The sequence below is a fragment of the Primulina eburnea genome, chromosome 4 (genome assembly GCF_022965805.1).
Source record: "Primulina eburnea isolate SZY01 chromosome 4, ASM2296580v1, whole genome shotgun sequence".
Classification (NCBI taxonomy): Eukaryota; Viridiplantae; Streptophyta; class Magnoliopsida; order Lamiales; family Gesneriaceae; genus Primulina; species Primulina eburnea.
In genome coordinates, this window is record NC_133104.1 from 2,574,366 (window position 1) to 2,600,954 (window position 26,589).

The 26,589-nt window shown below is 33.6% G+C and overlaps 6 protein-coding genes across 8 annotated transcripts in view; 4 read left to right on the top strand and 2 right to left on the bottom strand.

Annotated features, from left to right (window-relative positions):
* Window positions 1–22,147, bottom strand: part of LOC140830595 (PLASMODESMATA CALLOSE-BINDING PROTEIN 2-like) — an 87,180-nt gene extending 65,033 nt beyond the window's left edge. The window contains exon 1 of the mRNA XM_073193995.1: window positions 22,138–22,147. The gene's annotated coding sequence lies outside the window, so the exon portion shown is untranslated. The remainder of the gene's footprint in view (window positions 1–22,137) is intronic.
* Window positions 5,453–8,469, top strand: LOC140830590 (uncharacterized protein At5g01610-like). Its single transcript, XM_073193987.1, has 3 exons — window positions 5,453–5,859; window positions 6,533–6,587; window positions 7,907–8,469. Exons 1-3 carry the CDS (start codon window positions 5,758–5,760, stop codon window positions 8,284–8,286), a joined length of 537 nt encoding a protein of 178 aa, XP_073050088.1. The 5' UTR covers window positions 5,453–5,757; the 3' UTR covers window positions 8,287–8,469.
* LOC140829688 (cell division topological specificity factor homolog, chloroplastic-like) lies at window positions 10,443–12,215 on the top strand. Its single transcript, XM_073192994.1, has 2 exons — window positions 10,443–10,646; window positions 11,480–12,215. Exons 1-2 carry the CDS (start codon window positions 10,554–10,556, stop codon window positions 12,074–12,076), a joined length of 690 nt encoding a protein of 229 aa, XP_073049095.1. The 5' UTR covers window positions 10,443–10,553; the 3' UTR covers window positions 12,077–12,215.
* LOC140830591 (eukaryotic translation initiation factor 5A-2) lies at window positions 12,653–14,979 on the top strand. Its single transcript, XM_073193989.1, has 5 exons — window positions 12,653–12,989; window positions 13,769–13,891; window positions 13,983–14,039; window positions 14,121–14,195; window positions 14,558–14,979. Exons 1-5 carry the CDS (start codon window positions 12,867–12,869, stop codon window positions 14,657–14,659), a joined length of 480 nt encoding a protein of 159 aa, XP_073050090.1. The 5' UTR covers window positions 12,653–12,866; the 3' UTR covers window positions 14,660–14,979.
* Window positions 16,830–20,278, top strand: LOC140830592 (probable WRKY transcription factor 3). The gene is made up of 4 exons (XM_073193990.1): window positions 16,830–17,408; window positions 18,421–19,037; window positions 19,124–19,282; window positions 19,643–20,278. The coding sequence occupies exons 1-4, from the start codon at window positions 16,962–16,964 to the stop codon at window positions 19,914–19,916; spliced, it is 1,497 nt and encodes a 498-aa protein (XP_073050091.1). The 5' UTR covers window positions 16,830–16,961; the 3' UTR covers window positions 19,917–20,278.
* LOC140830593 (uncharacterized) lies at window positions 20,920–24,555 on the bottom strand. 3 transcript variants are annotated; one of them, XM_073193992.1, is made up of 10 exons: window positions 24,403–24,555; window positions 23,798–24,177; window positions 23,416–23,499; window positions 22,888–23,331; window positions 22,665–22,800; window positions 22,415–22,577; window positions 22,222–22,347; window positions 21,838–22,032; window positions 21,552–21,674; window positions 20,920–21,286 (listed from the first exon to the last, which is right to left on the bottom strand). In XM_073193992.1, exons 2-10 carry the CDS (start codon window positions 24,075–24,077, stop codon window positions 21,173–21,175), a joined length of 1,665 nt encoding a protein of 554 aa, XP_073050093.1. In that variant the 5' UTR covers window positions 24,078–24,177; window positions 24,403–24,555; the 3' UTR covers window positions 20,920–21,172. The 3 variants fall into 3 exon arrangements, with proteins under 3 accessions (XP_073050093.1, XP_073050094.1, XP_073050092.1); XM_073193993.1 differs by having other exon boundaries at window positions 22,909–23,331; window positions 23,416–23,502; XM_073193991.1 differs by having other exon boundaries at window positions 23,416–23,502.
* Between the last annotated feature and the right edge of the window lie 2,034 nt (window positions 24,556–26,589).

Consider the following 26,589-nt stretch of genomic DNA (forward strand, 5'->3'; position numbering starts at 1 on the left):
AATATCAATCTTCTCTTTTCTCATATTTTTTTCTTCGAAATTAAATTATCATTCTAGAGTAAAACTTAATCTCATAAATTGGATACGTTTTACAAATATATATCTTACATTCCAAATAAAACAAATTATTATTATTTTGACAAAAAAATATTCAATTATATTATAAAATCCAATCATTATAAATTTAATTATCTTTATTTTTGCTAAATAATATTATTAATAAAATATTTTACGATGTTTCTTATATTTAAAAAATTTGAACACAAAAACATTTCCAACTCTTAGAATTTAACAAAAAAAACCCAACAAAAGTAATCTTGAACAATAAATCTCAACTTTCTTTCTCTCCTTTTATTTCACAAATAATTTTGTTCTTATTATTATTTATTTTAAATGATATATCAGTACTTAAAATGATTTTGTTTGTTATAAATCTTAATTATTATAGTAAATATTATTAAATTATTTGTATAAATTTAATTCTTATTTGTTATTATTTAAAGGTTAAAACATGAATCGTGCTCTATTATCTTGAGTTGTATAAAGAATCACGACTCAAGGGTTGAATCGGAATTCCGGTAAAGTAAATAGGGGGACCCAGGTGGGGCCCATTTCCTCCCCGTTCCGTACATGACTTCCAACATTGCGGCGTATAGAATATCTACTGTTTCCTTTTCAAATCCCGAGGTCGATTCACATCCACAAATCTTGGGTTTCCGAAATTACCTAAATCTCCTTACTCTCTACTTGAATCCCCGGAAATGCCACCACACGAAGTCACCTGACAAATTTGCCCTACGAGGTCAAAATTGTAAAGTGATATGCAGAATGTCTCATGTTTTCGGTATTTCCAGAATCAGACCGAACTGACTAGTTCGACCGAAGATGGATCACATGTCCGGTCTGAACAACTCTAAAAAATTATTTTATCGGTCAACTCAGTCAAAATTGGTAAAGACTAGTCGGATCGATTCACATTTTTTAAAATTTATTTTTTATTATTATATATATATATAATTATTTTATATTATTTTATATAATATAATAGTATTTTAGTCCGATCAGTCGAAATGACTAGTTCGACCGAAGATTGATCACAAGTCCGGTCTGAACAACTCTAAAAAATTATTTTATCGGTTAACCCAGTCAAAATTGGTAAAGACTAGTCGGACCGATTCACATTTTTAAATTTTTTATTATATATATATATATATATAATTATTTTATATTATTTTATATAATATAATAGTATTTTAGTCCGATCGGTTGAACTACTATTTTAAGGTAAATCAATTTGATCACCAGTCTAATTATGAAAATATTTGGGTTATCGATTTAAAAATATTTTTTAATGCCAAAAAATAATAAATATATACATAATTGACAAATTTTACGAATAAAAATTTGTGATATCTTCTTATAAAATATCTATTATTTCTCAAATATAGTAACATGCATACTTTAGACTTTTCCCCCTTCGGAAATCATTTATGGCGTGTAATCGTTTGAAAGCGAAGTGATGTGATACCATGGAACAAATAAAATAAATGCACGATAGACAAATAAGTGGATAAGGTAAATAGATAATGGATGAATTCAAAATACTGTATGCCATTCATCATATTAAATAAAACATTTAAATTATTTTATAAGAGATATATGGCTTTTAATTTATCAGGTTATTCACTTAGGCATAGTTTGGTGTGTTTGATAACTAAGTGATTAATAATTTATCACTCTTCAACCTATGTTTGGTTCACTTTTTAAAAGCCCACAAAAATTAAATGGGCCCGTGATATTGGTGGTCCATCATGGACAAGACATCCCACCAAAGGTTAGTGATATCTCCATGATAAAAGAATAAATAATATGAAATGACATTATTAGCCCCCAAATTTTCCATCGGCAACAACCCATAATTTGGCTTTCTTGTTTGGTATCTATTTGTTTAAATATTTTAAATCATTTCAGTTAATTTTAAATGTTTATTAAATATATACATATATACAAATATATAGATACATATATATACACACAAAAATACACACACACGCATATATACTTCACTTTGGTTTTATTTTTTTTTAATATGCGATGGTTTTAATTTGGCTTTCTTGTTTGGTCTCTCTTTGTTTAAATATTTTAAATCATTTCCGTTAATTTTAAATATTTATTAAATACATACATATATACAAATATATAGATACATATATATACACACACACGCATATACATGTGTGTGTGTCAGTGTGTATTATATATTACATAGCATAATTTAAGAATTGAGACATGCAATTACAAGATCTTGATAAGAATGAAATATAAGTTTTTATAGTAGGGTTAATTTTATCATTACTATACAATATATAAATTTAATCACTCATGTTAAAATCATACCAAACATTCAACATATTATCTTATCATTATATTAATCCTTGATTTATCCTTATACTATATATCCCTTAGTCATCCTATCTTATGTACCAAAATATACCTTAATGTTATCATTAAAAATAGGGTTAATTATATTGAGTATATATCTTTTGAGACGGTCTCAGGAATCTTTATCTGTGTGACGGGTCAACTCTACCGATATTCACAATAAAAAGTAATACTCTTAGCATAAAAAGTAATACTTTTCATGGATGACCCAAATAAGATATCCGTCTCACAAAATACGACCCGTGACACCTTCTCACACAAGTTTTGTCCATTAGAGTATGTATCTTGTGAAACGGTCTCACGAATCTTGATCTGTGAGACGAGTCAATCATACAGATATTCGTAATAAAAAGTAATAATCTTATAATAAAAAGTAATAATTTTTATGGATGATCCAAATAAGAGATCTGTATCACAAAATACGACCCGTGAGACCATTTCATATAAGTTTTGTCAGAATAAATGTAGTTGGATTTTTTTTATATAACTATAACAAATTTTAGGAAAAGTAAATGTAATTGTCCCTGACAAATAAATTTCAGTTGAAAATGATAGTCAATAATGACGGTGATGAAATTTGTACTCCAAAATTGAAATTTTATTCAACAAATTCCGTTGAAGTTGTGTTTGATCAATGTATTCGAAATCATAATTTGTTTGGATGAGTAAAATTCAGTTGAATTTTCGAAATCCACTAAATACGAAATTAAATTTTTTAATAATATCTGAGGTGGATTTAAAATAATTAATTACAAGGGATTATTTGTAACTACAAATAAATTTGAGTTAAAAACCCATTTACATATATGAACACTTCTTTTTCATTAATGAAATTAATTTTTTTTTTTTTGATTATGTAATGTCAAATAATTTGTAGCAAAATTATAATGTTTTGAGATCTTTGCCATATATAATAAATATTCGTGTATTATGTTACACACACAACGATTGTGCATCAACTTCTAGTATAGGGATGTAATCGAGTCGAGCCGAGCCGAACTCTTGAATGTTTGAGCTTGGTTCGTTTATAATCGAGCCGATCTCGAGCTTTATTTAACGAATATATGCATGGCTCACGAGCTTATTCAAACTTTTATCGAGCCTAAACAAGCTTAATAAATATGAATTATACATTTAAATTTTCATTAAATTAATTAAAAAGTAAATTATATATTTAAAGAAAAATATATTATTCTTATTAAAATCTGCAAATTTATTATAATAAATAAATTTAATAGATTTTTCTATATATTTCACAAATAATATGCATAATAATCAATAAACCAAATATCAAAACTATTTTTTTTCATCTAAAAGATTACTCATGAACTTACCAACGAACATGTTCACGAGCTAACGAGCCGAATACTGTAAAGTTTAGGTTTGGTTTGTTTATCTTAACGAACCTCACTAAACGAGCTCAAACGAGCTTTTATCGAATCGAGTTTCGAATAGTTCACAAACGGTTTGGTTCGTTATATCCCTCGAAAAATAAAATTGGATTGTGAAACTCACGGACTGGATCCATTTGGATGGGGTCAACATTAAAATGGGCCTTAAAAATGATGTGTACAATTCGGCCCAAATTAAGCTTGCTTTTGCATAAGATTATCGGGCGGATGTTTAAGTAGAGAGAAAAGGGTAAACTAACTGGGCTTGTAAAGGAGAAGCCCACTGTTTCTGGATCCACCCTCACCTTTTGCCTAGTTAGGTTTGTAAATTTTCCATTGTGTTTTTGTTTATAGCAGTTGAAAATTTATTGAGTTTCATGTGAGACCGTCTCATGGATCTTAATCTGTGAGACGGATCAACCCTAACGATATTCATAATAAAAAGTAATATTTTTAGCATAAAAACTAATACTTTTTCATGGATGACCCAAATAATATATCCGTCTCACAAATACGACCCGTGAAACCGTTTCACACAAGTTTTTGCCTTGAAAATTTTAATGTACAAGCATCATGGAATCTAGTCAGTGTAATGGGGATTTAGCATTAGGAATGCAATTAATTCATGCTTTAATCTAAATTTATTTGATTGTCGCTATAACACGAAACTCGTGTGAGAGTGTGAGACGGACTCACTCAATTTTGTGGGATAAACATTTTACTTAGGTCACCCATATTTTTTATGTCAAAAATAATTTTTTTTAAAATTATAAATATGAGCATAGTTAACCAGTTTCACGAATAAAGATCTATGAGACCGTCTCATAAGAGATCAATTAATCTTATAAATACTTCACCATGTTCATGTAAAATAGTAAGTCTTGTTTTCTTTGAAAATGTAAAATTTAGGATCCAAGTTATTTTTTTTTTGTTTTATGCTATTAATATTCTAAGGAAATGAATCATGCCAACCAAATCTATATGTTTTCAATTTATATCCATTAAAATATGTATTTATCTAAATTATATTTCAGTATTTTATCTCTTCATGATATTCTTTTATTATTGGGTTTTTTTTTTTTTTTTTGTGAAAAAACATCCATGTTTAAAAATATGAGAAAGAAAAAATCCAACACAAGTCATGTATATAATATGGGCAAACAAATTCTAAATAAAACTTCCTCAATTCGAATCATTCATTTCACAGAGGCAGAAAAATGAATCTGCAGATCCTTATTTATCATATTCTTTGATTAACAATATTTTTTTCAAATTTACGAGAGAAAAGGAGAAAAGTGAAATATAAATTAGCAATCAAATGAGACTGCTCACGTGTTGGTTAAACATTTTTGTTTTTATATTAGTCTTTTTGTTTGGTTGAAAACTTCAATATTTATCAGTGATTTCTCGAGTACGTGCTCCGCTATTTCTACTTCTGAATGAATTGCTGTTTTGTATTTTTTTTTATTTTTTTTATAAAAAGCGACTAGCCTCCAAGACTTGCATTAACACTTTATTTCTTTATTATGTCTCATTTGAATTTTGTCTTGAATATTTTGCAAAAATAGCGGAACACAATCACTTATTTTTTAAATAAAATTTCCAAAACTATGTGCTCTAAATCAAATTTCACATCCTTCTACACAATTATTTAAATATGAGTGGAGCCGAATCCGATACCACATTCCCACAACAAGCTGAGAATTCCAATTCATTACAGGGAATCGTGTGCAGGGCTGTCTCCTATGTTATGCTACTTTTTGCGTCGCATAGAACATATGTCCTCGTTTTTCCACAGCTAATAAGGTTTTTGTTAATGGGTTTTCTTTAGGCTCATAAAGCACAACCCACTTTTCTACATTGGGTACCAAGGGCTTCAACCAAATTTCAAGAGCTTTGTGAGAACAGAGAGAGAAGAAAAAGAATGGAGAAGGCATTGGTCAAAGTGGGAAGTATTAAAGCTGGAAGCTTTTGGCTTTCAAAGAAAGCTAAAGAAGAGTTTAACAACATTTCTCAAGATCTCAGTGTATGCACTCTATTTGCTTTTAGTAATGTATCCGATCACTTGGTATTCTGAATGGAAATTGTGTTGTTGATTTATTTGTTCTTTGATAAATGTATTCTTGGTGGGTTTTTTTTTGTTTATTACCAGTTAGGGATGAACGATGCTGTTTCCTGTGGCATCGTGTAGGATTTAAAGACGGGGACAAACATTTTGTTGGTTTAATTGGTTACATTTGTGTGTGCGATAATTAATATGCTTGAGTTGAAATGATTAGTGATTCACCTTTATGTAAGGTGAAAATGGGTTAAATTTTTCCCTTTATTTGCTCTAGGTGTGTGTCCTTTTCTTTTCTTTCACCCCTTTCTTTTTTCTGGTCATGCGTGTTTAAAATGTGAAAACAGATGTGGAAAATAAAACAAAAGAAACAGGGGATAGCTTTGATTCTAAATGGAAAAAAATTGGCTGAATGATTTTGAGAATTGAGACTTGAGAGAGAGACCCTCACTTTATGAACATTTCATTATATTTGTCAATGAATTTAGTTAGCACAGCTTGGATATCAATTTCGTTTGCATTTCTGGTTTAGGCTTAGAAGATGGCGTGCGTGAAAATTTTTGTCCCGCTTGTTATTATAATACACTTTCCATCTGGTTTACACAAACTTTTTGACTGGCAAACTGGCATATTATTGCAGACAGTTTCAAATGTTGTTGAGGAGAAAGCAAAATGGATATTTAACAAGCTCAAAGGTCAGTGTACTGTATTATAAGCCATGCTGCTTTTGATTCTAAACCAGGTTTCACAAACTTGGTATATTCGTCCACTCCTGGTTTTCAGTAATGATACAGAGCTAATGAGGCCTGAGGGGATCCCAGATCTAAATGATAAAATATTTCAAACTTATTTACCATTTTACGTGTAACTCCAGTTATTTGTAGAGCTATGGCATCTATGTCATGTCCCACGTGGGTTTCACAAACAATCGTCGAGTGTCAAATAATTTCAGGACTCTTTTTCATGAAGGCAGTTTTTGGTTTGGGCTCCTCTCTGGGGCTTATGACTTGAGAAACTATTTATATTCAGGACATGCACTTTTAGTCCTCTCTCAATTGTATATATAGGTCACATTATTAACACCAACCACAATGGGAATCTTTCCACAGTTTATCCCTTATGCTACTCAGCTACTCCCATTATCAATCAGAGCACTGACAACATTAGCTTTAGAAAAGTGACTAGATACAAAAACTAGTGTGTCAATTAAAGGAGCCTCTTAAGTTTAGAGTCTTTAGACCCCTCTATAACTGTTTTTGCAGGCAATATGGTTGTGCATCACATTCTGTGTACACAAACATTGTTATGTACTGAGCCGCTGCAAGAATATGTACAGTTTCAAAGCAGGAGGTGATAGCATTATACGTGTATAACACAGAGTTTTTACAAATCGTGGGATATGAGCTTGATTCTTAGTATCCACTTGTTGTTCTTAAATTCGCTAGGTGCTAGGCGGACGTTAGACCAACTCCTAGGCCTCTTTGGTGGGGACTAGGCGCCGCTAGGTGAATTCCATGGTATCAACATAATAAGATGAAGTTTGGTGTGATAGGGCAAGCCAATATTTCTTGGCGGATTTTGGATTGGGGTCTTTTCATTTTTTTCAAATTCGAAATTAAAAGTCAAATAAAAATTTCAAAAAAAGAAGGCAAAAGAAAACCAAAAAACATAAAAGTAATTTTTTGGGTGCCTATGGCCGCTTAGCACTTTTTCGGTGCGGTATTAGTTTGAATCATTTCACTGTTGTCATGCAATTCTAAATTGATTAAACCCCTTTCCTCCATGAAGGTTAGCGTCTAATGCCGCCTAGGCTGAAGTTTAGAAACTCGTTGCAAGAGTTTTTAAAAGTTCAATTTTTGAATGGATTTGTTTCATCACTCTTAATTTCACTTTGGGACTCCTGTTTCTTATGCTAATATATATTATCGACTATCACTGAAAAATATGGAAAGTTGCGCATAAAAATTGGAAAAAATGCTCAACATATCCTTTCTATCATGCTGATGTTTTTCAGGGACGCCGCCAAGAACTTTGCCTGATCTTCTGCGAGAATTCAATTTGCCATCGGGCCTTTTCCCTCAAAACATTACATGCTATGAATTTGACGAGCCAAAATCAAGGCTAACTGTTCATTTACCGTTTCCTTGTGAAATAAACTTCAAGGACTCCTCTGTGGTAAGATACTCCCCACGTGTCAAATGCATTCTCCTAAAGGGTAAGCTCATCAGTGTAGAAGGCATGAAGACGAAGATCCTAGTATGGGTCAAGGTGACAAGTGTGGCCATTGAAGGCAACAAAGGGGAAAAAGTTTGCTTCACTGCTGGTGTCAAGAAATCGAGGCATAAGGATGCGTATTCCGTGCCTCAAGAAGGTATTAAAGTAGAAGAATTTTGAGTGATTCTGAGATAAAAACGACAATATTCTGCCAGATTATGTTTTTGAATTTGTATTGGTAGCTTACTGTTATTGATTTGCTAGCAAAGAATATGATTTGGAACATAATTGTAAGTTGCAAAAAGGAAAATGGTGTGTTTTCAGATTGAAGAATTGTCTTTCTTGAGAAATATTTTCGTTGGAGGGATTATCCCCATGTTAGCTCATGAATTACATCACCAAAAGATGAAGTTTGAGTGATGAAAAATACCAACAATGGCCGAGTCAAGAAAGTAATGGAAATAGACGAAACTAAAAGCCGAAATCAGAATCAACAAAACAGATTCACATTGAAGGCTTTTGTGGTTTAGGCCTCGACAATTACATATTGATCTCTTGGTATCTTATAAATTTATCACTAGTCGGTGGTGACATTTCACTTGTTGATCATGAAAACCTAGGGATGTAATCGAGTCGAGCCGAACTCTTGAATGTTTGAGCTTGGTTCGTTTATAATCGAGCCGAGCTCGAGCTTTATTTAACGAATATATGCATGACTTACGAGCTTATTCAAGTCTTTATCGAGTCTAAACAAGTTTAATAAATATGAATTATATATTTAAATTTTAATTAAATTAGTTAAAAAAATAAATTATATATTTAAAGAAAATATATTATTCTTATTAAAATTTGAAAATTTATTATAATAAATAAATTTAATAGATTTTTCTATATATTTCATAAATAATATGCAAAATCAATAGATAAAATATCAAAACTATTATTTTTTCATCTAAAAGATTACTCATGAACTTATCAACAAACATGTTTACGAGCTAACGAGCCGAATACTGTAAAGCTTGAGTTTGGTTTTTTTATCTTAACGATCCTCATTAAACGAGCTCAAACAAGCTTTTATCGAATCGAGCTTCGAATAGCTCATAAACAGTTTGGTTCGTTTAGATCCATGTGAAAACCTATAAGAAAAGGATAAGAAACCGACATAATTACAAAAGCCTCTTTTTTTCACCAGATGGTTCCTTGTAGTCGTTTGAAAAACTACGGATTTTGTGGGTTTTTTTTTAAAAAAAAAATTTGAAGTAGTTGTTTAACATTGCTGTAATGGAATATGATAAAGATAAGGAAACTAAAATCATAAAAACCGAAAATGAGTAAAAACAAAATGAACTATAATTAACAAAAATTGTAAATCTTTTTTTATATTGTTTTTGATGAATTGTTGTGAGTGCTTTCTTCTAATTCTTGCTGCTGGTTTTTGTTCAACTTCTCCGAGCAGTTTCAGTCACCTTCTACGATAATCAATCATGAATCATGGATCAACACCTTCGATCATGCAAACTAACTTGACTTTTTTACGGGCTTGTGAAATGAGGTTCTCACATTTTCTTACATTTAACGGACTTCTATTACTAGCGTGCTTTGCATAATTTGGGCCCAGTACTGTGTTACGAGATATATAGTCATAAATATTTATAAATTAATTTATCAAAATTATGTAATCAAACAATCAACTTGAATATATCTTTTCTATTATTTTGTAAATGGAAAAATTATAATTTTATTGATATATTTTATATTTTAGTCCCACAACTTGTTAATCTTTATTTTTCATTCAATAATTTAATTTTTTGATTTGATTTTTTTTTACCAAAAATAACTAACACCAGCGAATATTGTTCATTTGGCATGAATGCTTTACTACGTAGCTCATATAGGGAAAATAAACATATATTACACACTTCTAAATAAATTTAAACAAAAACAAAAGAGAAAATAAAGCAAAACGACATCCAATATTTCAAAATCGAGGAAAAAATTCTTTTTTTAGATAAATTTTAATTTGTATAATATATGTTTTATTTTTGCTACAAGAGTCATGTAGGAGAGTATTGATTCCAAATAAGTAATATTTTATAGATGAGTGGTTTCATACAAAAAAAAAAAATTAAATCAAAAGAAAATTCAAGTTATTGGATGAAAATAAAAAATTAACAAGTTTTATGACTAAAATTCAGAATATATATCAATTTTCATGATTAAAATTGTAGTTTTTTTAAAATGGTAAGAAGAAAATAGATGACTAAAAATTTAATTTGTTTTCAAAATACAGTGCTACTCCATCGCATAATGTGACCAACTTAACGGAAACGACGTCGTTTAAAGCACCCACGTCCACACCCACTAATGCACCTGAAATCCTCGGGCGAACCGTTTTAGGAAATATTTCTCCATAGAAGAGTGAGCTTGATTCAGAAATTGATAAGCTAATGGCGATTTCATGTGATATTAGGGTTTCTGCAGCTCTGAATTCTTGCAAGTCAAGTTCTCTGCGCGCTTCCAGGCATTACCCCCCTACCAAGGTTTGTTTTTAAGCTTTCCACCATCTTAAATATCACGCATTTCGATAAATATCTTTTCATCGAAGAAATTCTAGTTATCTCTGGCTAGGGGATAATAATGTTCTAAATGTAGTTTAGGGCTTTGTCTGGGGACTCGATGAGGGCAATAATTTGCCGAGAAACGTAGTTTTGTTCTTGTGTTCGCATTATTATTATACATTTGTTGAACGAGGTTGTGAGGCTTAATTGTAATCTTCGTTCTTGTGAAGAATTTGCTTTGGTACCGCTGGGGTTTAGTTATTAGTTGTGTTGGAGGATTTTTACCCGAAATCGAGCTAATTTCCTTTTTGTCTCATTTTTTTCTTCGCTGTTTGACGATATCCAAGCTTGAATCTGGGCTTCTGGATGCATATTTAGCTGTCTATGACCATTGGCTAATTGTTGTTGATGTTTGGGAACTATGCTTGTATTGGAATTTTCGTAGATGGTAATCAGCATTCAGATCTAGTTTAATACTAAATCAACAACATGTCGTGTATCAATACATATTTGAATCATAACAACATAAAATACACCTTTTATATAGAAGATATTATATCTGCACGGTGGGTTGTGGTGTGAAAATAAGGGATTTTTATTCTGCTGCTGAATGTTTTGCACTGAAAATGAGGTTGAATACTTGTATCATTATGGAAGTTGTCTTTCCATTTTGTGTTGGACGCAGACTTATTCTTTTTGAAGCGATATTCTGAATTTGAAGTGTGCGGTCTAATCTGGTTGCTGAGCATTGTGTTACATCGTTATCTGTATATTGAGCACATTTATCGTAAACGTACGTATTTGTGATATTGTAGGTCGATTGCGGCATGTTCTTACATTCCACATCCAATGTTTCTCCCTTAGCACTTGATGTCCATAGCCTTCGTTGTCATTCTAAACATCCGCTTGGAATTCTCCCAGAATACAAGATTTCCCAAAATCCCATCAGCGAGGAGTTGGAGAGCTTCCTCCTCAATGCTATTAATCTCAACTTCTTTGAGCGTATAAACTTGGCATGGAAGATTATATTTCCATCAACTACATCAAGAAAGAACTCAAATGCCAATATTGCTAAGCAACGCCTCAAGATGATTCTTTTCTCCGATAGATGTGACGTTAGTGAAGTGGCAAAACAGAAGATCGTGAGCAATGTTGTAACTGCACTATCTGATTTCGTCGAGATAGAATCACAGGACAAAGTTCAGCTCAGTGTGTCAACAGATCCAGATCATGGTACCATTTATTCAGTCACAGTGCCGGTTCGAAGGGTGAGATCGGAGTATCAAATGGATGATGAAACTGGAATGATAACTAATATTGAATACAAAGACACTGGAGAGAGCTCTGGTTCTGTTGATGTCAAATTTGATTTCTATATCCCGACTGACAAATTCCAAGATTTTAATGTGTAAAATTAGGTGATACCCTGATCTTCACTTGTCTGACACGAAGCTTCTTTTATCTAACAGGCATTTCAAATTCAAAAATGCTGGTAGCCCAATAGTTTCATCCCTGCCGGATTATCCACTTCTCCGGGTGATCCCCTCTCTGCATGTGTTGTAATAAAAAAAATTCAATCATTGAACATAATATCTCGATTCGAAGGCAAACTTGCACACAATTTTATTTTATTCTAATAATTTGTTACGTACATTATTAAGGAAAAAATCATGTACATTTATGATCTAGTTTTAATAATTTTATTTTCTTGAAGTTTTTAAAAACGTCTAATCTCTAATTAATTCTATAATTTCAAATATTTTAAATTAATATCAATAATAAATTACACAAAAATATGCATCCTCGTTTAACAGTATTTATATGTGGGAAATGCCATTTTTCCCGCATGCGGGTCCACCGTTACAATCCTGCACGAGTTCGCACCCTAAAAAACCTGCCGAATAAATAAAGTCGAACCAGGCGGCTTAAATAGATAAACTAAAATATCCCCTCGGAACACAGCGTCGTTTTGACGCGAGAGCCTAAAAAAGATCTCATTCGTCGATCCATGCACCCCAGAAATCAACGGCTCTGAATCCTCTCCCCTTCCAAAAAAGCCCTAATTTCTCAATCCCCTGCATTCCCAATCCTTATATAGTAACACCCCAGCTCTTTCGCCATAGGCCCGGCTCTCTGCTTTATCTCACCAACTCCTCTCTCTAAATTTCTACTAGCTCCTCCGATCGAACTTAGCCGCCGAGGATGTCGGACGAGGAGCATCATTTCGAGTCCAAGGCCGACGCCGGCGCATCGAAGACATATCCTCAGCAGGCTGGAACAATCCGTAAGAACGGTTACATAGTCATCAAGGGCCGCCCTTGCAAGGTTCCATTTTTTCTCTCTTTCATTCATTTTATGCATCTAAGCGTGCGAGTATTATATATTTTTTTTATGAATTTCACGTGTATAATCCTGCTGTGTGTTCATGCTTGTCATTTTTTTTTTATCTGAGTAATTGTGTTGTCGTCTACTGATGGCGATAATTATTTTGTTTGTTGGTCGATTGTCATGTTTGGGCTTTATGTTGTTTATTAATGTTGGTTTTCAATTTTCTGATTTATTTCCAACAACAAGTTTGGGCGAAGTTCTAATTTTGTTGGTGTTGTCGTTTGCATTACTGGGTTTGTGGCTTGTAGATCTGATTCGTGCGATCTTATGATTAGGCTGTGAGTTTTGCATCCTCACAGGATTGACATAAGAATTTAGAGAAGTGGGGATGTCGAAGATTGCATTTTTGGTAAAATCGCAAGTGAAGTTTGACTTTTTATTCCTCCTTCAAGGAGTGAGCCCATCTGCCCCTCGCCTGCGAGAGGGTTTTGGGGAAAGAAAATGTTCAATTTAGAAAATTGAGAGGCTATTTGTTGCGAGTACTCGCCCTAGAAAGGAGAGGTATGTACGATTTAGGACATGGAGTATAAAAATATTTGCTGTCCTATTTAACAAACCAAATAATACACTTGCTTGTACGGAATAACTTGGATTGAGATTGTGGTTAAGGTTACATATGATCTTGTTACGATTGCTCTTGCCACTTCTAATGTCTTTGCATTTGGTAATTATGTAGGAGACCTATTGAGTTCTTACTGTATGCTTATTTGTTGCAGGTTGTGGAAGTTTCAACCTCCAAAACTGGGAAGCACGGGCATGCAAAGTGTCACTTTGTTGCCATTGACATCTTTACTTCCAAGAAGCTTGAAGATATTGTTCCATCCTCCCATAACTGCGACGTAATCTTATCCTCTTTGCTATAATGCTTTTAATGCATTGCTGTTATTTGTTCTGGAGAAAGTATTGAAAATGATTTTTACTTAATTACAGGTTCCACATGTCAACCGTACTGACTACCAGCTTATTGATATCTCTGAGGATGGATTTGTACGTGATCACTTTTCTATTTTTTATATCACTTAATTTTTATAACACAGTGTGTAATAGCCTGATAAATTAATGGTGTAGGTGAGCTTGCTCACCGAGAATGGTAACACTAAGGATGACCTTAGGCTTCCAACTGATGATAGTCTCCTTCCCCAGGTTAGATTTATTTCATGTTGTTGTTAGAAATCTCCTTTTATCATTCATCATTTATTTGATACCTAATTCTTTAGTCGGGAGTCGTGACCATGGTTTTTTGCATTGCACTGACCTTCGATGGGATGGGTGATGAGTTAAATAAATTTTAACTTTGTTTTAAAATTTTCTAATATTACAAGCTTCACCTCCAAAATCCATTCAATTTTCACTTAACCCCCTTGTGATCCCTCCTTTACCAAATTTGTATATGTCCTTAGCTGTGATAAAACTATGTCTCCTGAATATTTTTGAACTATAGCTGTGCAGGTAAAAATATCTTTGTTAATCCCTTGTTAAGATTATCTGTTTATACTGATACACAGATTAAAGATGGGTTTGCTGAGGGGAAGGATCTTGTAGTGAGTGTTATGTCTGCCATGGGAGAGGAGCAGATCTGTGCCCTCAAGGACATCGGTCCCAAGTAGCTTGTTCGCTTGCCGGGATTGCTCCATGGTTTTTTAATCTACAATGAAATAGACGTTATATTACAGATTAGTAAATGATGGGAGGACTATCTCGCCATCATGTTTGGAATTATCAAGACTGAATAGATGGTGGTTTGTGCTCTCGACTATTAAGTTACTACCTTTTCGTACTCGGTTCGTCTTGTGACACTGCTTATCTTTTTATTTTATCTCTTGTTTTTTTCCCGGAGCTGTTTGAATTTCTTCTTGTTTATTATAATGTGGGGAGAATGAATTGGATTTGGCAGCAAATTTATTAGTTTTATTGCATTGCTCGTTAATTATTGCCGTGGTGTTACATTTGTGGTTCCTGTCATATTTTATTAACATATCGATGACATTCCCTGTGTTTCATTAAGTCAAGGTATTTGAGTCGTGGGAAAAGTACAGAGGAAATAAAAATAATGGACCCATGGTTTATTTTCTTTTAAAAGTAGCTCGTCTCAGATCATGTATAGAGTAGAAATATATAAGAGAGCTATTTTTTTCCAAAAAAAGAATGCATCAGGTAGGGTTTTTTTTAAAAAAAAATCCAAAATTTTATATGTTTTTCAATGGAATAATCGATTTGGATTGATTTTGCACTTGGTATTTTGAATAATGTATGTAACTATGAATTTATTTTTGGATTTTTTTCAAAAAAATTCTATAAATAAATCTTTTAATGTGTGAAGAAAATCATAATTGAGTAGAAAAATATTTTTATAAAGTTTGTAGTATAGTAAATTTTAAGAGTTTGAGATTTTTATTTTTTATCGTAAATTTTTATTTTTAACAACTTCAAGGACTTAGCCGTCTCTAAATACCAAAAATTGGCAGGGTTATAATCGTCCGTTCAATTAACAATATATATATATATTGATTTAATTATATTTTGACATTTATTGCGTATGTTTGTAATCAATTGTCAAAGCAGCCCCTGTCTATCTGTTGGGGTTTGAATTTAAAGAAGTAGACATGCCCAACCAGTATCGACTCCAAAAATATACACCCATTTGTTTTTTGTTTTTTTAAAGAGGAATAAAAAATAACAATACATTCCTTTTCAATATGCAAACAATGCCTTCCAATTCTTGAATATCATAATGGCAAAAACTAACGGAAGACTAAACTACAATTTGATTAATGAAATTAAAATGAAAATATCATACCATAATATTATTTTTGGTCTATACTATAAATATTTTTGATAAATGGTAACATAGACACCATACAAAAATCTAGCCAACACCAAGAAATGGAAAACTTCATATTAGTTCAATAAAGTTCTATCAAATTCCTTCAAAGCTAAGTTACAATTTGAAATTTGCTAAAAAGCTGAAAAGATTAGGTTGCACTTGAATTGAAATTTTTTATTTCGAGAGAAAGATTTGACAATGAATTTTAAATAACACATATTTTCGGTGTATTTCAAAAGCAACCATAGTTATTGTTGAAATTAGAATAAAATTAAGTTTCACCTCATTTTTGTCTATCCAACCTAATCAGTGAATTTGAAATCAATTATCTCGAGTTCATCGATCCAAGAACAATCACCTTAGGTCATGTTCAAATAAAAAATTTGGATTTATCGGAAGATTTTAAATAAAATTAAAAGATTTGAAATAGCTGTATTTCAAATGAATAGGTTGGAAATCAAATTAAAAATTGGATAAAAAAATGGCAAAAACTTGTGTTAGACGGTCTCATAGATCGTATTTTGTGTGACAAATATCTTATTTGGGTTATCCATGAAAAATTATTACTTTTTATGCTAAAAATATTACTTTTTATTGTGAATATCGGTTTGGTTGACCCGTCTCACAGATAAAATTCGTAAAACCGTCTCACAAGAGACCTACTCAAAAAAATATACTCGAAGAATACAAAAAAATTTCAAATCCGCTCAAAATCCTGAGTTTAACATTATGTTGATTCACATCTTAAGATGAAAGAAATATATGTAATAATATTGTGATTATAAATAATATTTTCTATCATTACATAAATAAGTGTATTATATTTATATCTAGTATATATAATATATATTATAGATAATAATAGTAGGGGCTAAAGTGTGATATGGGATATGTACAGGTCCTTGGATGCAATAATACAGATATTTAGGAAGACCGTAAAAATGGAAACTTGACAAATAAACAGAGGCGACGACTTTTTATCAAAGAACTCAAACGAAACACGAACTGCTTTTCTCTGTGTTCCTGCAAACTTTTTTTCTTGCACGATTGGAACACTAAAGTCAAAGTCAAACTGAATCAGGAATATGGAGGAGCGAAATCCGGCGCCGCCGTCATCCTCCAATATTCGGACCACATCTACGCGACCGATGATTTCCTTGCCCTCCACGAGGTCGATCGAGAATCTCTTTACTGGCGGGCTGGGGGTGAGCCCGGGCCCGATGACTTTGGTCTCCAGTTTCTTTGCTGAAAATGATCCTGACACCGACTGCCGCTCGTTTTCTCAGCTTCTCTCTGGTGCGGTGTCATCTCCTGCCGAGGTTCCTGATGTCAGGCAGGGCTTTTCTGTTAATCCGCAGCAGGCTGCGGAAGAGTCCAGTCGGGAATCTGGAGGTGGGAGTGGTGAATTCAGGTTTCAGCAGAGTCGGCCGGCAGGTTTGGCGGTCTCTCCTATGCCAGGAATATTTACGATACCTCCGGGTTTGAGCCCCGCGAGCTTGCTCGATTCACCGGGCTTCTCTTCGTATGCGCAGGTACTTCTTTAGGATTTTTTTTGGTACAACGTTATTTAATTTAATATGATATGCGTTTCCTGTGCTTGGCATGAATGTGATTAGAGTTTCGATATAAAAAAAGCTCTTTTTAATGGGTTATGTTATGGATTAGGGTGGACAGAAAATGGGTAATTCAAAGATTATTGTAGCAAATGATTGAATTTGCGAAGGAAAAAAAAATGAAATAATATACATGGAATGGAGATTTGGAGATTGGTCTTCTTGATGGTTTCCTTGTCGCTAAAGACTTGGTTTGACTTTTCTTAAGAGCTACAGAAAAATACTGTAAATGCGGAAGCATATTGAGCCGTGGGGTATTTGTTTGTAAAATATAGGGAAATATCTCGTGGACAAAGTTTCAAGATCGATATATTTTTTTAATCATCATTCGAAATTCTTATTGAATTACAAAAGTTTTGTGTGGAACATTTCAGAACATGCTTCATTTCGAAGCTGCGTCGTTGTTGTGACATTGGTGAGCCTTTTGGCACTAGAATATTTCGGAATTAAGGTTTATAAGTGGAGGGAGGGCTGCAGGGTGAAATTTGGATGCAATCTGTTGAGGGCGGTGCCTGTTAGGATTCTGTTCAAAGACTTTTTGTATCTTATTAGATACTTGTGACCGGTTGCTTCTCTTGAATGCTTTGTCACTCTGTCATCTATTGGTCGATGATTCTTTATCTCCATCGATGTGTAAATTGAACGTTTCTTGATGAATTACTGCCTAGGAGTGAGTTATACTTTGGTGCAGATATTGGAATTTGGGGGAGGGCGAAATGGGAGAAGGGGTGAGTGACTTGTGATTACTGAATTGAGCCTGAAACTTGTAGTTCAAGTTCAACCCCTCCTCGTAGGTATTTGTTACATAGGACAGTAAAAATTGAATTGTTTCTGGGATGATTTTTTATTAGTTTGTCTGTAGTAGGTAGAGCTGGTACTTGTGTTGATTTTTTGAGGATGTTATTAAATTGTTTTGCGTGGTCACATTTAGGGACTATTTGGATCATCGCATCAACAAATCCTGGCTCAGATTCCAGTTCAATCCCAGATGCACATCCAGCACCCATACCCATCTTTGTCCGCTGCTCCGGCTTCGTCACTTCTGCATTTGCAGCCGCCACTTTTGCAGCAGCAGATACCTCCTATTTCAGATCCTAACAATATAAAAGAGTCGTCTGATGTTTCTCAGTCTGATCAGAAACCTCAGCCTTTAAACATCACAGTGGATAAACCTTCAGATGATGGGTACAACTGGCGGAAATATGGACAAAAACAGGTTAAGGGTAGTGAATATCCTCGGAGCTATTATAAATGTACACATACAAATTGTCCAGTTAAGAAGAAAGTCGAACGATCCTTTGATGGCCAAATAACCGAAATTATATACAAAGGCCAACACAACCATTCCCCGCCCAGTAAGCGTGCCAGAGATACTGGAAACCCAAGTTCTGAAACAGGATTCGAGGTTCAAATCGGAAATAGTAGGCCTAGGCATGAAGATGAAGTTATTCCAGAAAATACATCTGCATCAAGTGATAGTGATGAAACGGGCGACGCTGAAAATAGGTTAGATGGAAGAAATGAAGATGAACCCGAATTCAAAAGAAGGTATACTGTTTTCCACAGGATTATAATCTTATACTCGATTGTTTTGCATATCCCCTGATAAGGATTGTCTGATTACGCTCGTGCAGGAATGTTGAGGTCCAGACATCAGAGCAAGCATCAAACCATCGCACGGTGACAGAGCCTAGAATCGTAGTGCAAACAACTAGCGAAGTTGATCTTTTAGATGATGGTTATAGGTGGCGAAAATATGGCCAGAAGGTTGTTAAAGGGAACCCTTATCCAAGGTGAAATATTTTTTCGTTCTTTACTTTTCATTTAAAAAACTCTAAATTCTTGTAAATGGATCGAGCTCAAGCTTGATGGAGCCCAACACAAAGAAACTTGTGCTTGGATCCACAAATTATTCTTAAATCCATGAACTGGCTCGCAAGCTCTTGAACTACTCTAATTGAGTTCGAGCTTGTCCAGTAAACTTTAGCTTAAAGAATCTTAATTTCGATTGAGCTTTTTAGTGTAACCTATTCAACTATTAGGACCCATTGAACCATATTTGAAATGTGTAAATATTAGGCCACCTTTTACTATGATTTCATCCACTTATACTGTGTTTGCAACAACTTGACATTGTTTGCTCATTTTTGCAGAAGTTACTACAAATGCACTAGTCCCGGATGCAATGTCCGTAAGCATGTTGAAAGAGCTGCAAGCGATCCAAAAGCTGTCATAACAACTTATGAAGGAAAGCACACTCACGATGTACCAGCCGCCAAAGCAAGCAGCCATAGCACCGCCTCCGCCTCTCATTTCAGATCACAGAATGTTTTGACCAATGGAGCAGCATCAAACAGGATTGAATTCGGGAGCAATGAACAACAGCCTGTAGCACGTCTGCAATTTAAAGAAGAACAGATAACGTAGCTTTATTGAAAAATAATTCAAAAATTGATTGAGGAACATGAAAAAGGTGATGCAGCGGTTGAATAGAATACTTTCTTGGAGGTCTGTTGTGCAATTTTTGCTGGGGTTTTTGTTCGGTATCGAGCATACAGAAGATACAGAAACTTAGTAATACAAATGGATTACACCACAGGATACAAAAGCATGAGTTGGATACGGTTTCTCGTATATCTATTGAATAGGAAACATTGGTGTTTGTGCTCTTGTATGTGCATTCTTTGTGTAAATTACAAATATTTTGTTGTGATATTGTTGCATTTGAAAAATAATAATGGATTTCTAAACACCCCTTTGGTTGTAAAGCCAGTTAATCTTCCCTTTTATTCTGTCTCGGAGATGAACAATTGAGCCTGAATCGCGCATGTCGCGAAAATGGCATGGGTGATCTAGAAGCAAATGTTGCACTACGCATGGTTGTCATCTAAATAGCCTTCCTATATGCATAATTGAAAGAAAACCAGGGTGACTTTGGAGCTCGATCCCATGGCATATGATGACACTGTGGAATTGGGAGCAATCAAAGCTCTTAAATCATATGATTATGCATCATAAGGTTGTGAACATTATCAAATAGACGCACTCGGGACCGTTGAATTGTGATTAGAAGAGAAATATCACAACTATGTTTATTTTCACCAAATGATGTTAGTCATATTAGACAGATCGGGTCCATCCGAATAGTTCTGATCACATCAAAAGGTTGTGATCCTACCAATAAAAACCATCATTCTGCCCGAGCATTCAAGTACTTGCATGTGTTTATATGCATGTTTCTCCCTTTTTCTCTCTTCATAAAGTGAGTTGGAAATTGATATCATTCAGAATATTTTGTAATCTGCAGTGCTACTATCACGATAAAAAAAATCGTATTTTCGGACCTATCAAAGTTTAATATGGAAGGCCAAAAAATACAAGGACTTTCTCTGCTAATATATGTGCCCAATACGCTCAAGCCCGTGTGTCAAGTGACATACAAAGTATACATCGTAAAATTAGCTTGAGGTTGAGATTCTGTCTCACAACTTATGGAAATACTTTAAGAAACAGTGACTCGAAAGATCACAAATTGAAGAATCTCGAGGCAATCAAGTTGTCGAAAATACGACTATAAGAAGTCAAGATTTGCTGAAACTCAACTCCTTTGATTTGGCTCAACATATTCTAGATGATTAATCTGCTTACAATTAGCAACAATATCTAGTTTCCCTTCAGCTTATTCATTTACAGAGAGCAGCTGCAAATGTTGGCATCTGTCCAAGATTTACAAAATCGATCTTGTTTAGTCTAACGCAACACAAAACTTTCTCAGGCAATTCCTCGCTGGTTTGTGCCTGCAGCCATCAATCTTGTTGATGAGAACAAATACGCAACTCAAGTCTTTAAATCTTATGGAAATATCATATTTTGACTATTGTACCACGCAGGCAACAAAACAAGATAGCTGACAGTTATTACTACCCTATAATTTCCTTCCAATAATTGCTCCAACTTGCACTTTATGATAAACAAACACGTGAAGTGGACACTTTCATTAGTATAAAACAATGTTCTGCAATAGGTAAGAGATCCTTGGAAGATATATACTCAACGAATCACCTGAATTGTCAGTCCAAGATCAAATATCCCATTTTTTAATCTTTCTCTAAATGCTTGAAGTCCTTTCCTACATATATAGCCGAACCGATGTACATCAAGGTCTATCTCAAAGTAATTAGCTCCCTGCAAAAATAGGAGTCAACATGATGTGACACTCGAAGCTAAAAACAAGAATCGTTATGATGTTACAATTCAAGCTAAAAGTTCAATAATATAATCACTTGAATCTTTGTTTGATCGCTTACTCTCAGGTTCGAAACGATGATCTATACTGTTAAAAAAATACCTTGTAGAAAGAATGTTGGGGACGTGAAAGCACCGGCTTATCCTTGTATGCCTGCACAAGCTTCCTTTCTGTAGAACTCAAGCCAAGTTCCTCAGGATTTACTGGATTGACCATTATCTTTAGTCTTTCTCTGTAAGGGACTACAGATTCCTTTGGAAACCCCGTCACCACTTCCATTTCATTTTTAACAAGTCTCTGTATAAATTTACCAAGTTAACACAGTCAGCAAAAGTTTTGCAACTGTCATAGATCATTCTTGCGCTATCATTTCCAAAAAACATTTTAACGAAGGCATAAAACTTGGACAAACCTGAGTGTTTAGAGCGACTGTCAAATAAAATAAGGTGACACGTAAATTTTTGGGTAGGAGTTGATCTTTAGTACCTTTATACTTTCCACAAATATAGGAGAAGTTTCTTTCTCAAAATTCTCCAACAATTTGAAATATATCACGAGGTTTGTCCCTTCCCCATCACTATCTCCAAACATGGCAGCAGGATAAGCAGGAAGCTGCCACAAGAAAACATCAAGTTACATGCATTTTCTTGGATTGAAAGTTGAAGAGATAATTATTTACCTGGATGTTGACGACGAGTATTGAAGGTATTTCACATTCTGATCCAACAAAGGGTAGTTCAATGTGCTGCGCAATGTGATGCATCTTCCGAGGGGAGGCAAACAAGTCCATGCCAATAGGTATATATGGGCTATGATTGGGAGCAGGATACTTCTTTTTATCTCTGCAGTCAAGAAAGCATACTCTAGTTACTAAGCCATTGAAAGAAAGCTAAAAACCATGATGCCATGGATGTTAATTGAAAACATACCTGCAATAATTCTCCCCACGTAGCTTAAAGGCAGAAGGTGGAACGGGGCACCAGCAGCCTTGATTCGGCTTCTCCTCCAGTGAGACTGGAATTAGGAAACCTGCTCTAGGATGATATAAACACCTTTTGGAGGAACCTGTAATTATACTCGTATAACTTTAATTCGGTCATCTAATTTGTCATTTAAATATACTGAATAACAATCATGCTATAGTTATTGTACAGTTACAGAGTTCTATCTGACCATCTCCATCACTAAACTTCCTCTTTACAGCAGTCACTATAAAAGTTGCCTTCTTTCCGATTGATGCTGATCCTGAAAATGCTGGAGTCTGATTTGAGTCCAACACGTTCTCTGAAGAATGAAACTGAGTTAATGAATGGTCCAGCTTTCTTTCTTCATGTTTATCTAAGAAATGCTCGAAATCCACTTTCATCCTCTTGGTGCAAGCTTCTTCAGCTTTTGCCAGGCATGAATTATCAACAGTTTGTTTCTTGTTAACATCGTATTCTACGTATTCTTCACTACTAGAAAGAACTTCTGTTTTACAGCAATCTTTCTTTTGTTGATTGCATCCGTAGTCAGTGAAGCATGAGTTGCTTTCATTTTGAGTCACGGGGCTATTTGATATCCTCATGGTCGCACTGTCTAATAATGTGAAACCATCTGCCATCAAAGGAAAAAAGATTACCAAATATGAACTAGCTTGGTGGCAAACTGTAAGAGAAATATAAATTTATTCAGAACAACCTCCATCAACGCTAACAAAATCATCATCAGTATCAGAATCAAGGGCACTTTGAGAGTCGAACCATTCTTCCTCTTGCCGCTTTTCTGCTAAAAGAAATCAATAAATATTCTGTCAGCTAACGAGATCTATGACTCTTTTCATCAAGTAGAAAGAACTTATAACCAAATTTTTCGACAACAATCACAATATAACTCATGCATTCATTCCTTGCAATCTCTTTTTTGTGCCTCACATTTCATAACTCAAATCTTGTATTAAGACACCGGAAATCATATAAATGAAAGCTTCAAGTGAATGCTAAATGCTCATCATATGCTAGTGTTCATTCAAGGTTAAAGTCTAAATCCAGAAAATCTCAGATATAGGATTGAGTTCAGGTACCATTTTCGCCAACTTCTTTATGGTTCCTTTGCCACTGATCAGGCAGATGGAAAGTGCAATTCGGCACCTGAGATCTCCGGAATCTCGTCATTTCCCGGTCATCAGTGTCATTCATAACAAAATCTCGGAAAGTAAAGACATCACTGCAAACTTCCCCATCCATATCGTGGCCTATCGAAACTGATGGGGCGACCTTTCTGCGGCGAAACTTGCATGACCTGTACAAGTACTTTGCCTTGGATTTCAGCTGTTTATGTGGCTTTGATGCACAGCCACCCATGACCGTGACTAAATTTCACAAAGCCAAGTAAGAAGGAATGCTTCCCTCATATCAGATACCAAGTTCAAGAATTCGGCTAAACCAAGAATTCCAGGCAACCCTGTAAGCAGACATGTAAGTAATATTTTCCATTGATGTAGGATGCCATACGAGAATCAAATACAATCTCTATAACTTTGTTTTTTTATCATCGTAACTCAAAAGAATGAGAAAATACTATTCAAACAGAAACGTTTACATAGCATCAAAACAGGACAAGAACTGATGTTTACAAGCCTGAATTGATCAAGTTCAACAAGAACCGATTATTTCAAACTTGAATTACCTTAAATATATCAAAGATGAAACATAATAAACTCAAGAAAACCGATCCTGCTTCAAAAGAAGTACAAAAGTGATCACTTCATTAACCTTGATGCATCAAATATAATATCTGCAGAAGAGCCCATAAAAGTTCTATTTGGTGTGTGTGTGTGTGTGTGTGTGTGTGGGGGGGGGGGGGGGGGGGGGGTTGGGGTCCTTTCTTATTAGAAAATTTTCTCAATAGGAAGAATAAGTTAATGAAAAAAAAATTGACCAACCCATAGGAATTACTTCCCAAGGAAATCTTGGTAATTAAAGTTTACCAAAAAAGTAAAAATATAAAATATTTAACATGTTTTGTAACTTGGCCCTTCTCCACCTGAATAATTTTTAGGAACAGGTGATATAGCATTTTCAAGAATTATACGTCAAACCTATGAATAAATAATAGCATAAATGTCAAGGAATGGAACTCCAATATTCTTCTTAATTAAAAGGGAAAGAAAGAAAGGAATTCCAACGATTAAGTTATGTAATGTGCTGTACTAATTTAATTACTAATATTGGGTCAAATAATTGTCCTTGTATTGCAATCATTGTACGATTTAAAATATTTAAGTTGCATCATTACCATCAACTATAATTTTTGATAAAGTGACAAACACTAGATCCTACAATTGGTACTAAAGACAATATCACGTCTGCCATTTTAATTGATCATGATTTGCTAGACAAAGTTATTGTAAGAAATCAGTTTGTTGTGAAAATGTAAGGTAGCAAGGACCTTCAAGATGCGTAATCAACCAATAATCTATGTTATTACACAAAATAAATAATTTTCTATTCCTAAATAGCAATTAATTTAGAGAAATTTTTTATTTATTATGATCATATGAAGACATTAAGTAGCTGACCACTAACTATTTGTCCCACTAGCATTTAATTTCTACCTACCTATCAATTAAAGAAAATTTGATTGAAATTAGGCCTCAAGTCTCTCATTTAATAATAATAATAATAATAATAATTTATAATAACAATAATAATAACCAGAGTATTCCCATGACTCTGTTACCATATGAAGGCTTGGAAATACAATTGATTATAGTATGTGACATTGTTAGATCTATCGAGCTTGTTCTTAAAGGCATATAACCTCAAGACATGCATCTACACAATGTTTCCAGCCGATATACCATATTCAAAGAAACTAAGCTAAGAAAATGATGTATTTAAATTTTAGAATAATAATGAATATAAGGTTTATTTATGAAATTTTTACAAAAATAAAAATAATTTACAAAGATATGCCAAAAAAATTAAACAACAAAGGATTTTACCGAGGTCCATCTCAGAAACATAAATTCATAAAAAATCAATAACAATAATAATAATAACAATAATAATAATAATAAGGCAACAGTTCAAGAAGAAATTTAATTAAGATTTTATGTATTCTAATGGAATTAATTAATATATGATGGTAAAAAGTAAGCTTAATCTTCGATTGTAAAAGATTTTAAAGGGTACACGATATAGTTATAGGCTTATAGCTTAACCTAATCTTTAAGACAACTCAGCACTTCAATTTGTTTAACATAAATTTAGGACAACTCATAAATTGCAAAAGAATTTCAAGAATTATGTGATGAAATATGGAGACGTCTAAAATCCCCACAACAAAACAAAGTGACAGAAAAAAAGAAAAAAATAATAAATTTTTTTTTGACATGACGATAAGTATAAATTTAGGTGTAAACAAGTCGATGAAACAGTAAGCATTATAAAAACGAATATTTAATTAACATAAGGCAACAAAAACTTGTGTTAGACGGTCTCACGAGTCGTATTTTGTGAGACATATCTCTTATTTGGGTCATCCATGAAAAATATTACTTTTTATGTTAAGAGTATTACTTTTTATTGTGAATATCGGTAGGGTTGACCTGTTTTAAAGATAAATATTTGTGAAACCGTCTCACAAGAGAACTACTCCTAACATAAAATGATACCTAGTATAGTTTTATTGCAATAAAACTATCTTGAATCTATTATCTTGAGCATATATGGTGTAGTGTTTTTTATAAGGAAATTGGGGTCTATAAAACTTATATTTTCATATAGAAATTGAATTGAAAAATATCTAAATAATTAAAAATGAGAAGCTGGAAGCATTTATTTTGGTTAATATCATTATTATGCTTTTATT

Excerpts from the sequence above, each read along its gene's own strand:
- LOC140830593 (XM_073193991.1), bottom strand. The coding sequence starts at position 24,077 with ATGGGTGGCTGTGCATCAAAGCCACATAAACAGCTGAAATCCAAGGCA. Across the intron at positions 22,801-22,887 it reads TCAGATAGAACTCTGTAACT|GTTCCTCCAAAAGGTGTTTA; the intron begins GTACAATAACTA and ends GTATAATTACAG. Across the intron at positions 21,287-21,551 it reads ATCTTGGACTGACAATTCAG|GCACAAACCAGCGAGGAATT; the intron begins GTGATTCGTTGA and ends TGATGGCTGCAG.
- LOC140830590 (XM_073193987.1), top strand. The coding sequence starts at position 5,758 with ATGGAGAAGGCATTGGTCAAAGTGGGAAGTATTAAAGCTGGAAGCTTT. Across the intron at positions 5,860-6,532 it reads ACATTTCTCAAGATCTCAGT|ACAGTTTCAAATGTTGTTGA; the intron begins GTATGCACTCTA and ends ATATTATTGCAG. Across the intron at positions 6,588-7,906 it reads GATATTTAACAAGCTCAAAG|GGACGCCGCCAAGAACTTTG; the intron begins GTCAGTGTACTG and ends GATGTTTTTCAG.
- LOC140830591 (XM_073193989.1), top strand. The coding sequence starts at position 12,867 with ATGTCGGACGAGGAGCATCATTTCGAGTCCAAGGCCGACGCCGGCGCA. Across the intron at positions 14,040-14,120 it reads ATATCTCTGAGGATGGATTT|GTGAGCTTGCTCACCGAGAA; the intron begins GTACGTGATCAC and ends TTAATGGTGTAG. Across the intron at positions 14,196-14,557 it reads ATGATAGTCTCCTTCCCCAG|ATTAAAGATGGGTTTGCTGA; the intron begins GTTAGATTTATT and ends ACTGATACACAG.
- LOC140830592 (XM_073193990.1), top strand. The coding sequence starts at position 16,962 with ATGGAGGAGCGAAATCCGGCGCCGCCGTCATCCTCCAATATTCGGACC. Across the intron at positions 17,409-18,420 it reads GCTTCTCTTCGTATGCGCAG|GGACTATTTGGATCATCGCA; the intron begins GTACTTCTTTAG and ends GGTCACATTTAG. Across the intron at positions 19,038-19,123 it reads GAACCCGAATTCAAAAGAAG|GAATGTTGAGGTCCAGACAT; the intron begins GTATACTGTTTT and ends ACGCTCGTGCAG.
- LOC140829688 (XM_073192994.1), top strand. The coding sequence starts at position 10,554 with ATGGCGATTTCATGTGATATTAGGGTTTCTGCAGCTCTGAATTCTTGC. Across the intron at positions 10,647-11,479 it reads GGCATTACCCCCCTACCAAG|GTCGATTGCGGCATGTTCTT; the intron begins GTTTGTTTTTAA and ends GTGATATTGTAG.